Genomic DNA, 14,244 nt, shown 5'->3' with positions numbered 1-14,244 from the left:
ACTGTTATGGAAGTGAGCCATTGTGTGTGATACATAGGTGTTTCATTATGTTTGCTATTAGTGTGCTTTCTGGCCACTTATGTAAGTGAGAATGTAGTCTACACACCACAGTGAATAAACAGAATGGCAAATCCCCTTGTTCATCTTAATGTTAGTGACTTTACTACCCGGTAAAAGCTTGACTGAAAAGTTGTAGCTGCTACCATCTCCAGAGTATGCCAAATCTTACTGATTAAAAAAAAAAAAAAAAAGCCCCGCACTCAGGTGACCTTTGCTGAGTAAAAATGGTTGATGCCCACCTGATCAGCAGTTGAACTGGGGCAGGAGCAAATACTTCAGAAGCTTTCTGTCTATCAGGAAGCCAAATCCTTATTAAAAAGTACATTAACATGTGTTCTTAGGTATTTTAAAGGAAGGAGGGGATCATATCTTCAGAGACAAGCAGGGTAGAATCAAATGAATCTTTTCTGCCACCTGAAGGGTGGAATAGTACTGTTAATGTCTGCAGTGCTTATGAAATCAGAGAACTAATTTCAACTGAATTGAAGGAGGCTGCATGATATCGAAGAGAATCTGTAGCAAGAATTGTATCAGTTGCACTTGGGCATTTCAAAAGAAGATTGACCTGTCTGCAAACCTTTCTTTCAAGTATTTTCATTATCTAGTAGCATCTTTCTAAAGCAGAAATCAGGGAATAGAATGACTGACAAAAAGAATTGAGCAGAATCAAATTTTGCCTAGAGTTGCCATGAAATTCCATTTCACTTCTTGAGAACTGCATATGTCTAAGTGAGAATTAAATTTAATTTGACTTGACTGTACACTTTATATCTTGGTGTTAAATGTATAGGTAGGTGGAAATCTATTCAGCATTTCAAATTCTTAATCACCTTACGTTGTTAAAGAAAGCATTAAATTATTGATTGCATCCAAGTACAATGTAGATATTTAATAAAATTACTGGATTAGCTGTATATTCATCATATTATCTGTAATGCTTTAATTTCACTAAAATCATTACATTCCTCCTACAACGCTGTCAGGGCAGCATGAAATATTAATAGATACTCAACATCTTTGAATCTAGGAATTCACATTCATTTCTTCTTTTCATAGTTTTAAAATACTTGTCATCTTTCCTCATCTTTTAATATTAGTTGTTAACATTCAATAACTTCTGAGTAAATTGGGATTTTAAATTTGAATTCAACTTACTGTACTAGATTGCTTATTTAGCTGATGAGTTAGAGCAAGGATATGTAGTGTGTGTGTTCTCTAGAGGGAAAAGTACTGACTTGTGGATTATCATCTTATCGTCTTAGTGGCAGGTTGGTAATGGACAAAGTTCAACTGCCATTTCAACAGCAAGCAGCATAAGTTCTACTCCATCCAGCCCCACAGTCACTAGTGCTGCAGGATGTGACGGGAAGACATACGGTCCTCCTGTGATAGATTTGAGTTCTCCAGTGGGTAGTTCCTACAATCTACCATCTCTTCCTGATGTAAGTGTACAATCCATACCAATCTTCTACAGATTCTATTTTGAATGCTTTAATGGTTTTGAAAAGTAGAAATCCTTTTTGTTTCGAAATTCTTCTGCTGGTTATCAAAATGAGATAATTCCAGAAAGCGATGCAGGATTGCCTACATATTTTTGGCAGTATTCAGAACTGTTCTGGGAAACAGCCATTAAGAGTGCTAAGAAAAATAACATTCCAGGTTGTAACGCAATTGGGCTTGTTTATGTGCTTGCTTCATGTTGCACTCTTTACCACCATCCGGTGCTCAATGAATTCATTGAAAGTGCTGTCTTAGGTGGTTATTGTTGATATAGTGGAGTCAAATTTTCCTTATAGTTCTTCCTTTTGGTACTTCTTTCCTTCATACTTCCTCTAACATGCCTGTGAGCAGGCGTTGGGGAAGTATTGTAAGTTCTTCAATTTCTTCTGATTGGTCCTTATTTGTCAGAGTTCTATATTAGAGATGTTGAGCTTTGTTTGGTTGATTTTCTTCTTTCAAACAACTGCTGAGCCTATATTTGTGGTCTGTGCTTACAGAGACTTGAAATGTCATAGTTTTCTAGTCATAACTTGCTGTTACCATTTCTCCCTCCTGTCTTTTGATCTCTCCAATAAACTCTTAGATAAAAATGTATTTTTTAAAAATAAGAATACATTGATATTACAGTATCTGTGAGAATAAAAAGGTAGAGTGCACAACACAATCAAAACTACAGAATCTGAGACATTTCAGCACACTGATTTTTGTGCACGCTATTGTCATGAACTCTTCTACTTGTATGTGGTAAAGTTTATGTTATGAAGATGTGTTGCCAAAATCACTGTGTGTATGCTGACCTAGCAGGGACTTCTGCATCCAGTGCTGAGATGTGTAGCATATAAATAGCAATTTCAGTGGCCAATGGAATTGCTACCTGTAGATTTGTTACATGTCTGGATAGTTGAGAAAACTGATACCAAAGTGACCTGTTTTCTGATCAAACATGATCTCATGTATTATTAAACAAAACAAATCCAACAGCAAACTAACATCTCAAAATGGTATTTCTCTTTACCAAATCACGATATATAGTTTGTACAGAAAGCTACACTGATAAATTTGCAGTTCTTATAAGAAAGTTCTGCTGCCTGTCCTGGACAATGAATAAAAAGAACAAATGTTGACTTGCTGTCTGTGTTTTGAGTGAATATGTGTGCCTCCTACCAGGAAGATGTGTGAGGCAGATGGAATTAAGTGTCTTTTGAAGTTCTTCCAGTTCCATTCAAAGTTAATGGTTTAGTGGAGAGTTTGTGTATTGCTTATTGTTTTTAGATTATATAATGTAAACATGTTGAAAGAGGGATAAGAGATAAAAGTTCATATTCTCTTCAGTGTGTGAAAGCTATGTGTCTGATGTAAGCTACCTCAATAGATGGGGAAAAAATGGCACTTCTAGAATCACTTCAGCATAAACTAATGATACGGAACACTGTCTGGGTTTGGCCATTTCTCTCTTTAGAGAAAACCAAATGACCTGTTTCGAAGTAACCCGTTTACTTTTTGGTTGGCTGAAGTTAGATGGTCTTCATTTTGATCTTCATCTCCAAAACAAAAGTATGGCAGAGGCATTGTATTTTTTGTTTTGTTGTTTTCCCCCAACTTTTAACCGCTTTTCCTCTGTTAACCATCTTGTAGATTGATTGTTCAGGAAACATCACACTGGATACTGTTGCGAGGAAGGATGATGTCACTGCAGAGCAGAACCACCCCAAACCCCCTTCAAACAGAACTGTGCAGTCACCAAATTCGTCAGTACCATCACCAGGCATTTCAGGTAATTGGACTGTGATACAGTTTTCTGTTTAAGTAGTGTAATGGTAGAATGTAACATGGCAATGTTACCATGGATATCAGAATGAGTTGCTTCTATTTTATATCAACAATAAGAAATACTAAAATAAAGGCAAAGAGGTAGAAATATTTTAGCATTGTGAACAAAGTTAAGTTGGCAGACCTTAAAACACGGAGTAGATACATAGTAGATACAGGAAAACTGCAAATGCAAGTGTATCTGTGGAAAACCTGTGATGTTCAGGTGTACCAGATAACATCCTAGAAGCTTTAGTAAGAGACAAGTATTTGATAAAGCAAGATAGGATATAACAGGAGACAGTGGCTGCAACTGGTCACTTCCAAAGCTCAATCTGAACATTAGAAAATCTTTTTCACTAGCAGAGTAATGTAGTTCTGACAGAAGTTGACTAGAAAGGTTATTGGTACGGATAGCTAAATCTGGTAGAATTGAAGAATCCAGGGGATTCCTGACACCATGCCTGGTGGAATTAGTGGCTGCTCCTTACTCTTACCCTATGGGCCATTTCCTGATTTGGCCTGTAATGAGGCTCTGTGAGCATGAATTCCCAGTATGTTCTTACTTGATGTTCATACACTTGGACAGATTAGCTCAGAAAGGAGGACGATGTGTACAGATGCTCTCATAAATTGAGACAGTGCAAACAGCCTGATACTTTTTCTCAGGAAAATTACCCTTCACAAGTCTTTTGCTCTCTGACCCCCAGAAGCTTTGTGGGGATCTCTCTCATATCTGCACCCTGTCTTGAGACCTCGTCTTACTGACCAGCTAATATGGCTTGAAGTTTTATATTAAATCACACAATTAGAAGCTAGAAATAGACTTTAATAAGGTAAGACAAAACAAACTGCAGTGATCAGGCATCAACCAGGCAAAGGTACCAAATCATCAGCCTGCTTAAATGCAGTGGGGTTCTAAAAATAGTTCTTTCCTTTACTCTGTTATTCTTTTCTTGTTCTCTCATGATTTTGTACTACATGAGATACCAATTAAGTAAATAACAAGGCAAGAGAAATTTGATGAAAGACCTACATACTTCTCCAAATAATGGATCAGACTTGGCATAGATGTACGTTACATTCTAATCTGATTCTTCTATCCTAGGAGGTGTCAGTGTAACAAACATACATCCTCCAATACGTTCACCCAGTGCCTCCAGTGTTGGGAGCAGAGAGAGGTAAGGAAGGTGTGGGAGAGAAAGAATGTATGACTTCCACATCCATAGAACATGCCTCAGACTCTTCTATCGTTAGTGCAGAGAGATGTTAATGTACTTAAGCTTCTCCCTAAACAGTTATGGCAGCTATTATAGTACTTAGGGCAGTCTGAAAGTATGAGGGCTGCTCTGAATGTAAGATCTGCTGTGTTATTCTGCTGGCCCAATATGTCAGAGGCATGGTGGTGTGGTACTAGTGGTTAAACCTTCCCACCAATATTCCATTGTGTTTTGTTGCCATGTGACAGACAGCAGCAGAGGGGCACTCTGACACAATGGTCTGACATAGAAGTGCGTATGAAGTCAAGGTGTGGCACTGAATTCCTCCGTGTTGAAAAAATTAGCACCCAATGACATTCATTGATGAACATTTACAAAGACCAAACAGTGGATATGAGTACATGTGAGTGAGGCAGTGGGTTGTGTGTTCTATGGTTTTGTAGCTGAGAATTTGCTCTATCAAAGAGTGTTATTTTGCTCTTTGTATCTGTTGTAGTTTTCGTGGAAATAAATAGGAGGCATCACATTCAGAGCAATCTGCTTAATTTCATTTGTAATGTTTTGATAGCACATCTAATAATGTATTAGCCCTGTGAATGATATATAGATTGATATTACTAAAAGAATACCAGATGTAAATTGTGTTTTAAATGAAAAAAATCAGGTAAAGGATCCAATTGTGTGCTAGAAGTTCCTTATAGAACTATACATGAGTTCAGATTTAAGGAACTGATCTTACAAAGTAATTATTAAGAATTTTCTGGCACTAAACAGTTAGTTAAATGAGCACTAGGTATCTACTGAGAGTCAAGAAAATAATGTTTTTATTCCTTAGTGATGGAATATAAATGAACAAATAGGTTTAGACAACATTGTTTGAAGAGTAGATCCATTAACATGTTCCAATAAATTAGAGAACACATCAGACAGGAGATTAATTTTTCATGCAGAGAAGAATCAGATGACATTGATCCTACTTGAACTGAAAATGAAATTGCTTTTTTTAATATACAATATATTTTGCTCTATCCTTTTACATAGCAAATATTTTGAAGGACTCAAAACGTACAAATATGAGAGCTATTTAAATGCTTTTCAGAAATGTCTATTACTTTGCTTTAAAAATGTTTCTATCTGCTGTTATCTGAATTCATTTGTTAGATATAAAATTAATAAAAAATCAGCAGGCTGGTATTTTTTAATTTGATTATCTATTCTCTTTCTATTATGACTGAACACATGAATAAAAACAGAATCCAGTATGTTCTTTATCTTGCTTATCTGCTTCTGTGCTTTCCAATGATGAGTTCAGCTCTGGAGACACACTTCCCTTCCCCCAAGATATACCTGCATCTCCTCCAAGATGGGATGATGTTCAGTGAAAGTGCTTTTGTGACTGACCTAAAAAAAACAGAGATCATTTGCAAACCTTTTACTAACAGGAAGTAAAGTTGGAAGTAATTCTGTAGTTCTGAAACCAAGCTATTACAAGTTTTCCGTTTTTGTAATGTCATTTCAAAACACACAAAAAAATGAACTTGGATGTTGTATTCTATAAAAGTAGTACTGCAGTGCTCATGGCTCAAAGAAGCTCATGGATTAGTGTTCAGAAGTCTCAGAAAGCATCAGTGTACAATAAGTTTTCAGTTTTGACTTATATTTCGTTGTTTTTTTTTTTTTGCCTTTTTCTGTCATTTACAGTTCTAGCTCTTCCAGTCGGCCACCAGGAGCTGATTCTACACACAAAGTCCCAGTTGTTATGTTGGAGCCTATCAGAATTAAACAGGAGTCAAGTACACCAAATGAGAACTTTGATTTCCCAATTGTTATTGTGAAGCAAGAAGCAGAGGAGGAATCCCGGCCTCGAAATGTAATAAAAATCTTCTTTCCCTTTAGAGGGTGTTTTGTGTTATGGGGAATAAAATAATTTACAAATGTGCTGTTGGGAACTTTTTTCAGAGAAGAACTGAAAAGCTGAAGGTAGTGACATAAAATGAAAAAGTGAAATTTGGCATCAAACTATTTCTTTTATTAGTTCAGTTAGCTGGTGCACTCAGACTATTATCTGTTGAAAACCTGGGAAAGCATGAAATAGCTTACAAATACAAATTTCTTTACTAGAAAAGTGATGAGGTGCTGGAACAGGCTGCCCAGAGAGGTTGTGGATGCCCCGCCCCTGGAGGTGTTCAAGGCCAGATTGGATGGGGCCCTGGGCAGCCTGGTCTAGTATTAAATGGGGAGGTTGGTGGCCCTGCATGTTGTGGGGGGGGTTGGAGATTCATGATCCTTGAGGTCCCTTCCAACCCTGGCCATTCTGTGATTCTGTGATAATACAAACATCAAATTTTCATGTGGTGCTAAGAAGTTTTTCTAGTCATACTGTAGTGATCTATGTAAGGTTGCTAGATTTTGGGGTGTCAAAAAATTGTTTTATTTTTAGTTTCATTACAGGAGTGGTATTTAAAATGCCAGAAATGCCTCTCATAGCTAATTTCTTGTGGTTATGTATTTGATGTCATAGAACAGTCGTAATTTTTGCATACATGTTACGTGTTGTATGGCTGCCCGCATATGAGTGTTGTATTCTGGTCAGTTTAGTCATTGTGTCCAGTTCTGGGCTCCTCAGTACAAAAAAGACAGGGATCTCTTGGAAAGAGTCCAGTGGAAGGCCACGAAGATGGTGAAGGGCCTGGAGCGTCTCTCCTATGAGGAAAGGCTGAGTGAGCTGGGTCTGTTTAGCCTTGAGAAAAGAAGATTGAGAGGGGACCTGATCCAGATCTATAAATATATAAGGTGTGGGGGGCAGAGTGGCAAGGCCAGACTCTTTTCAGCAGAATGTGGACACAGGGCAAGGGGAAACGGCCGAAAACTGGAGCATAGGAAGTTCTGCACCAATGTGCGCAAGCACTTCTTTACGGTGAGGGTGACGGAGCACTGGAACGGGCTGCCCAGGGAGGTTGTGGAGTCTCCTTCTCTGGAGATATTCAAGACCCGCCTGGATGCCTACTTGTGTGACCTGGTGTAGGGAACCTGCTTTGGCAGGGGGGTTGGACTCGATGATCTCTGGAGGTCCCTTCCAACCCCTACAATTCTGTGATTCTGTGATTGCTGGGGACACCTAAATTCAAATAAGCAGTTAATCAAATTTCCCTTGTTTCTTCTTACAGACCAGCTTTTCAAGAAGCATACTTACTTCATTGCTGTTAGATGGTAATCATAACTCAACTTCTGATGAAGCTGTTTTAAGAACAGATGCCCCAGACAGCACAGATGATCGGCCAAGGATACTGCAGGAGAATACAACCAGTGCCAAGATAGGATGGATAGGCCCCTCACACACTGGAGAGGGCAGAAAAGAAGACGATCCCAATGAAGACTGGTGTGCAGTATGTCAAAATGGTGGGGAGCTCCTTTGCTGTGAGAAATGTCCCAAAGTATTCCATCTTTCCTGTCATGTCCCTTCGTTGATGAGCTTTCCAAGGTAATTAAGATCCCTTTAATTTCAACTAAACTTGCATTAAGAGATGTGAGTTCTACATTGTGAAACTCCATAGAAGTTTGAGCCTCAAAGGAATCTCTATCATCTTTGAAGTCTTGAAGTCTGCGGCTTTATTAATTGGTGAAAACTGGAATTTGCATTGAAACTTCAGTTTAACTTAATTGCAGCCGCAAAATCTGTAATAAAACTTTTCAGTTGTTTGGCAATCACTTACATCTAGGGCACCCATTATTATTATCTGTGGTCTTAAAACTGAGCCATAGAGTTACTGGTCTATCATAGAATCTTTTAAGGGCAACAGAAAAGGTTTACTTTAAATATTTTATTAATATTAAAAAAAAGTCTAAGCTAATGTTGTGTTAAATATATAATTTACTATAATGCTAAATGTAGCTACAATCAAGCATGGGATGTAGTGCCTGCCATCTTCTAGTAATACTGCATTCATTCTGTGTTGAAATGAGCAGTAGGCTTTCTTGAGCGGATGATAGAAAACAACTCTTGGCTCCTTGAGTTTCAAAATTCGGTCTTACGTAGGATGTCATTATAAACATTACTGACATTTGCTTCTTGAGTTTGTGTCTTTAATAGGATAAATAGCATTTTGCAATGTTACAGCTTGGAAATGCCATGCAATAAGCTTATTAAAGGACAGGACATCTGTCATAACATGCTCACTATTTAATGCTTTTATGTAAATATTGGGTATTCTTCTTAAATATCAGCACAGTTTGCTGGGATAAAACATTTGGATAACAAGTTAGGTTTGTATGCTGATCATCTCTGCTTATGTGCTACTCTGAACAAGCATATTTCTGCAAGTATATCTTTTAAATATCTGTAAAATTGGCACATAAAAATGTTTCTCTTACGTTGTGAAACTTCAAATTATAGGGCTTTTTCTTTAAATAAAATGATGTTATATTGCAGCTTTGTGCCGTAAGCAAAACTCAGCAAAGTTACAGTATGCACTTAAGCTAATAAACATTTCTGCCTCTCTGAAAGGAGGAAAAAGATCTGTAAGGATGTAGGTAGGTAGATAACTACATATTCACAAGACTTTGCTTCTATTAAAATAAAAGCTTCAGAAATAAATCTTCTTAAGTTTTCATTTTCACTGGATTGTTCAATGGAAACTGGGATGATAATGTCCAAGGCACAGTGGAGCCAAATCAACTTTTCTGAGAAGCGTTCAGTTTTGTAAAGGTGCATATTAATACAAGTGCACTATGTTCCTGGACTTCAGAACCATAGTTAGCTTAAATTTCCTCCTGGCTTCAGAATGTATCACATTTTTGTTCTCATCTTCATGGTGTTTTTTTTGTTTTTTGTTTTTTGTTTTTGCTGCTGCAGTGGGATAGTTCACAAACTTTGGTCTCTAACCATTAGTTCCTTCAAATGTACACACACAAAAAATCCTTTATTATTATGTCAGTGGTCTCAACAGCTGCTTTCGTGATTGCTTTTTGTTCTTGCTTCAGGTAGACGGAACACTTTCCCCTGTAGATTCACAAGGTCACTGCATCTTTTCTTTTCTTCACTCTAGCCCATCGTACTTTCCCTTACACTTGTATATTTGAATGTGCCTTTCCTCCATCTTCTGCCTTTCCTGTATTGTGAGATCTTCAGGTCATGACTTTTATCTATTTTTGTCTGTGTCGCACAATACCTTTGATGCTGGTCCATGCACAGAAATGTCAGTATCATGTAAATAGCTTGCTAAGCTGAACTGTTTGAAAGTAAATTCTCTTTGAAAGGAAGCACCCATTATTCATTACCGTATGTTAAAACTAGCAGAGGATGGAAATCCTTGAATTACTCTAAGCGAGAACCAGTAAGACAGGCTTGTTTTCCTAACTTTGAAAGTCTTCTGCTTTACTATCAAAATGCACTGAAAGCTGCTGCAGAAACTATTTTTCATTTGTGAAGATCTTATTATAAGATCTCGGAGTAAATGCATGCAGTTGGTTCCCATAAACAGTTATTGCTGAATTGTGTCTCCTATGTGAAGTACAACTCAGCCCTCTTGTGGTTATCTGCAGGGGTGCAAGTTCCCCAAAGTCTTTATTATTCATAGCTTTTCCAAAAGCTACAGAAGTTCACAAACTGAATGAGAGTTGGTGAATGTAGTCAGCTTCCAGAACTTGCTTGGTCTTCTGCTTCTTCTGTTGTCAATTAAATCTACAGGGTTTTCCTAGATTGTAACTGATAAAATCAGGAACAGCTCAAAAAAATATCTCTTCCAGAGTTATCTGTATAGAGCAGGAATATCTTGCAATCAAGCTTGTAAAGAGAAAATACAGTTTCTAGTATATAACTCTTAATACTTTTCCTTCTCTTGAACCAATGTCTGCAAATGAATCCTTCATTCTCTCTGTAGCTAGGAAGCAGACCTCTTAATGCTTCGGTTGAATTCTATGAGGTCAAGTGAAAAGTTTTAACACTAACAAAGGTAGTCACTGTCAGTCTATTATGACAAGCCATTTTCCTACTATAACACCACTAATAATACCAATGCCATTAAAAAGAAAGAAAGTTCTAAGGAAGCATTTTTGCCAGCAGTACCTATCTCTGCTTTTTGTAGTTTTAACAAGCAAACAAAAAAAAAATAGCAAACAAACAAAAGCAACGAAACAAGGCACAGTGCAGAAAAGATACCAACCCATACATGAAGAACTTCTCCAGAAGTCTGTAGAAAGTCTTCTGTCAAGAATGTGCTTCTTCACTGCGGTTAATATATCTGTCTGTCTCATTTAGTGGAGAGTGGATTTGTACATTCTGTCGGGATTTGTCTAAGCCAGAAGTTGAATATGATTGTGATAAACCAACTCATAACCCTGAAAAAAGAAAACTGGAAGATACTGTGGGCTTGGCACCAATAGACCGTAGGGTAAGGATGAGTCCTGTTGTTTCTTTTACTGAGAAATGTATGCATTTAAAAAAAAAAAGAAAAAAAAAAGAAAAAAAAAGATAGTAAAATGGGAGAAGTGACTTTCTCAATAGACTCTGAGATGTTAACAGCCTTCGTATAAAAGTGCTGAGCAACACATTCTGAAAGTCTGAGAAGTGGTTGTTGTCTCACGCTGTGGACTGGGAATGTGTTCTAGGAATTACCAAGCACTGTTCCTAACATTGACCTCATACACAGTGACCTTGCCTTGAGAAATTTCTTTCTTTCTTTCTACTTTCCAGATTTAGTATAGATTGGCTTTAACTATATTTGGGGGCAAAGTCTACATGTAGATCCATTATTTGTATTTGATACACTCTAAAAGGGAGTAACTTACTGTGTTTGTATTTGGCTTTAAATGCAAATTATAATTCTTGTAAATATTCCAGTGGAGGATCATCAAGCATAAAATCAGAAAAACTATTTTCTGAATGTTTTTCAAGGTTCAAAATTCCATTCAATATACTCAGGTACACACAGAACAGATTTCTCCCCACTGCTAACAAAAAGCACAGTGAGCTTTGCACAGAGCAGCTATACACCAATCAGGAAAAGTATGACTGGTTTCTCTGAATGTTTGTAATAAACTAACAGCTACATATGCTATTTTTATCCCATGGAATTTTTGTTTCACTTGGCAAATGCTAAATAACACTATTAGTAACTGTATGAGGTTTGTAACTTGCATTTGAGTGTTAATAAAAATACAGTGTATCTACTGCAGAGAATAAATGCTATAGACCATTAGTTATGACAAGCTTGTTTCCAAATACAGCTTCTGTGCTCACTTTTCTGCTTAGAGACTGAAGGAGTATTGAACATCTGTTCAGTGTTTTATAGTTCATTATTTTAGAATAGATCGTGTAGTTTTCTATTTGTGTATTTGTTTTTCTTGACACAGAAGTGTGAAAGATTGCTGCTATACCTCTACTGTCACGAAATGAGTCTTGCTTTTCAAGATCCAGTTCCTCCTACAGTATGTACTCTAGTTCTTTTCATTTTCTATCAATCAGTTGCATAATTGGCATGGTCCTAATGGCATTGTTATGCTCATAATCAGAAGTCAAGTTTTGTGGATGTTGAGTGTATTTGATTTTGTTAAAACTGTCTGAAGGGCAGTTGGACAGCTCTGGCACAGTCTGCCCAGAGAAGCTGTGCATGCCCCATCCCTGGAGGTGTTCAGGGCCCTGGGCAGCCTGAGCTGGTGCCTGATTTAGAGGTTTGGTAACTCTGACTGCAGCAGTGGGGTTGGATGATGTTAGAATTTCCTTTCAGCCCAAGCCGTTCTAAGATTCTATGAAAGATGAAACACTGGGTTGGAAGGAAGTTACTAGCAAAATTTCCCAAGAGCTGATTTTACTTACTTTGAGAAGTACTTCAAAAATAGGCACAAGAAATACGTTTAACACTGCCTGCAGTTTTCACAATGCTGAATGTTATCACTAAAAAATTAATTGGGAGACATATTTATTCCTAAAAAAAGTACCCGATTTTGAAGATCAGAGTCTTACTTAGTACAACCATGAAACAGAATTCCTTATTATTAGCTGTAAGTTTATGAATTTAAAATGCTAAAAACAACTTGAGTCCATCAGGCAGTGGAAGAAAAATCAAACTGTAGTTCCAGGATGCACAGAATTGCTACTAGTGTGGTCCAACGAACATGCCTCTTTTATGTTCCTCAAGACATGTCAGTGGAAATCTTCATCAATAAGTAATAATGCCCCAATGCATCCTTCTTATTCCATTTGAATAAGAAAGTACATCTGAAATGCCAAAATAATTGATCTCTGTAGTTTACCACCATTTCTAAGGATATATTTCATCACTGAACATCCTTTTAAGCATTACATTTACTGCCTCTAAATGGGTTGCCAGATTTGTTATATGACAGTCTTGAGAGTGAGATTTAATAGATGGTTCACCTGACGTACAATGTCAACATCATTTGCTTTATTCCACGTAGTAAATGCAGTTGGCTTTATTATTTTAATTTTGCTTCTCTTTTAAAAGAGGTGTTGGGAGAGATGTATATATTTTAGCCAGTAAAACTAGCATGTGTCACTGTTACTCCAGTAACTGTATTTGTAAAAGGTACAGTTTTTACGTGTTAAGAGTTGTATTTCAAAAGATGAGGCTATGTTTTCCCTCAGATGGAAAGGTTTGTAAAACAACGTGCAACAAATGTGACTGCATCTGGTAAAATTTTTCATTTTTGTTTAGGTTCCTGATTACTACAAAATAATCAAAAAGCCTATGGACTTGTCAACCATCAAGAAAAGACTTCAAGTGAACGATTCATTCTACACAAAGCCAGAAGATTTTGTGGCCGACTTCAGACTGATTTTCCAAAACTGTGCTGAATTTAATGAGGTTAGAGAAGTAGACACTTTTTTGTATTTTTGTAGGCTTAGATACTTTCAGGAAAACTACAGTGGGGATAGAATTTATTTATTTAATTAGACTTACATTGATGATGATCAGAGATCATTGATGATGCCCAGAGAAAACGTAGATCACATTTGAAACTACATTGATGTTAGATGACTATGCAAATGAGATCCTTCTATTGAAGGGAGGAGAGCTGTAACAAATATGCTAACTGAAATGGCAGGAAAACAGGTAAGGAGAAGAATGATTGTTCATCATAGATATTAATGGTGAGCATTTGGCTGAAAACTTGGTTTAATCCTCATTGCATTATATCTCAAATTCATTGGAGTTTTCATTCTCAGAAGTCTTACCCTTATTTACCCCGAAAATGACTTAGGCTGTTATCTAAACCCTCACTGTTTTGTAAGGAAACACTTGCTGAAAAGGGGGGTGCAGGTACTGAGTGGACAAAAAGAGAGAATTAACAATGAAAATTAGGTTTTTTTAAGTGTCTTCACTTAGGTTCTCATCCAGGGCAGTTGCTGGGAATACTTACTGCTATGGTGACCTCAACTTCAGGAAACAGGTCAACCATGGTGGGTATGAATGATTTCAGGACTGCCTGGTCTTCTGAGGTGCAGTCATTGTCCATACTAGTAATATTTTTGCCATAATTAAAGGTAGGTCTGTAACCTAGAAAAATTACAGCATTTCATGCAGTTGTTCTCTTAGCAGCCTTGAGACATACCTATATATATTCTTAATGCTGTTTGATTTTTGTAGCTTGTAAGAGCACCTGAAAAACATAATGTGTTTTAAATATAAAGCTATTT

At 37.1% G+C, this 14,244-nt stretch overlaps 1 protein-coding gene across 2 annotated transcripts in view; it reads left to right on the top strand.

The window, feature by feature from the left end:
* Window positions 1-14,244, top strand: part of TRIM24 (tripartite motif containing 24) — a 56,449-nt gene that overhangs the window by 39,746 nt on the left and 2,459 nt on the right. For both annotated transcript variants that reach the window (XM_090144040.1, XM_090144046.1), the window contains exons 11-18: window positions 1,323-1,502; window positions 3,196-3,334; window positions 4,478-4,550; window positions 6,291-6,459; window positions 7,757-8,070; window positions 10,846-10,978; window positions 11,940-12,014; window positions 13,262-13,411. In XM_090144040.1, coding sequence (XP_090000166.1) covers window positions 1,323-1,502; window positions 3,196-3,334; window positions 4,478-4,550; window positions 6,291-6,459; window positions 7,757-8,070; window positions 10,846-10,978; window positions 11,940-12,014; window positions 13,262-13,411 — 1,233 coding nt within the window. The remainder of the gene's footprint in view (window positions 1-1,322; window positions 1,503-3,195; window positions 3,335-4,477; window positions 4,551-6,290; window positions 6,460-7,756; window positions 8,071-10,845; window positions 10,979-11,939; window positions 12,015-13,261; window positions 13,412-14,244) is intronic.

The sequence above is a fragment of the Phasianus colchicus genome, chromosome 1 (genome assembly GCF_987193195.1).
Source record: "Phasianus colchicus chromosome 1, bPhaCol1.hap1.1, whole genome shotgun sequence".
Taxonomy (NCBI): domain Eukaryota; kingdom Metazoa; phylum Chordata; class Aves; order Galliformes; family Phasianidae; genus Phasianus; species Phasianus colchicus.
The sequence above is the reverse complement of the archived record's forward strand: the minus strand, read 5'-3'. Positions and strand labels throughout refer to the sequence as shown.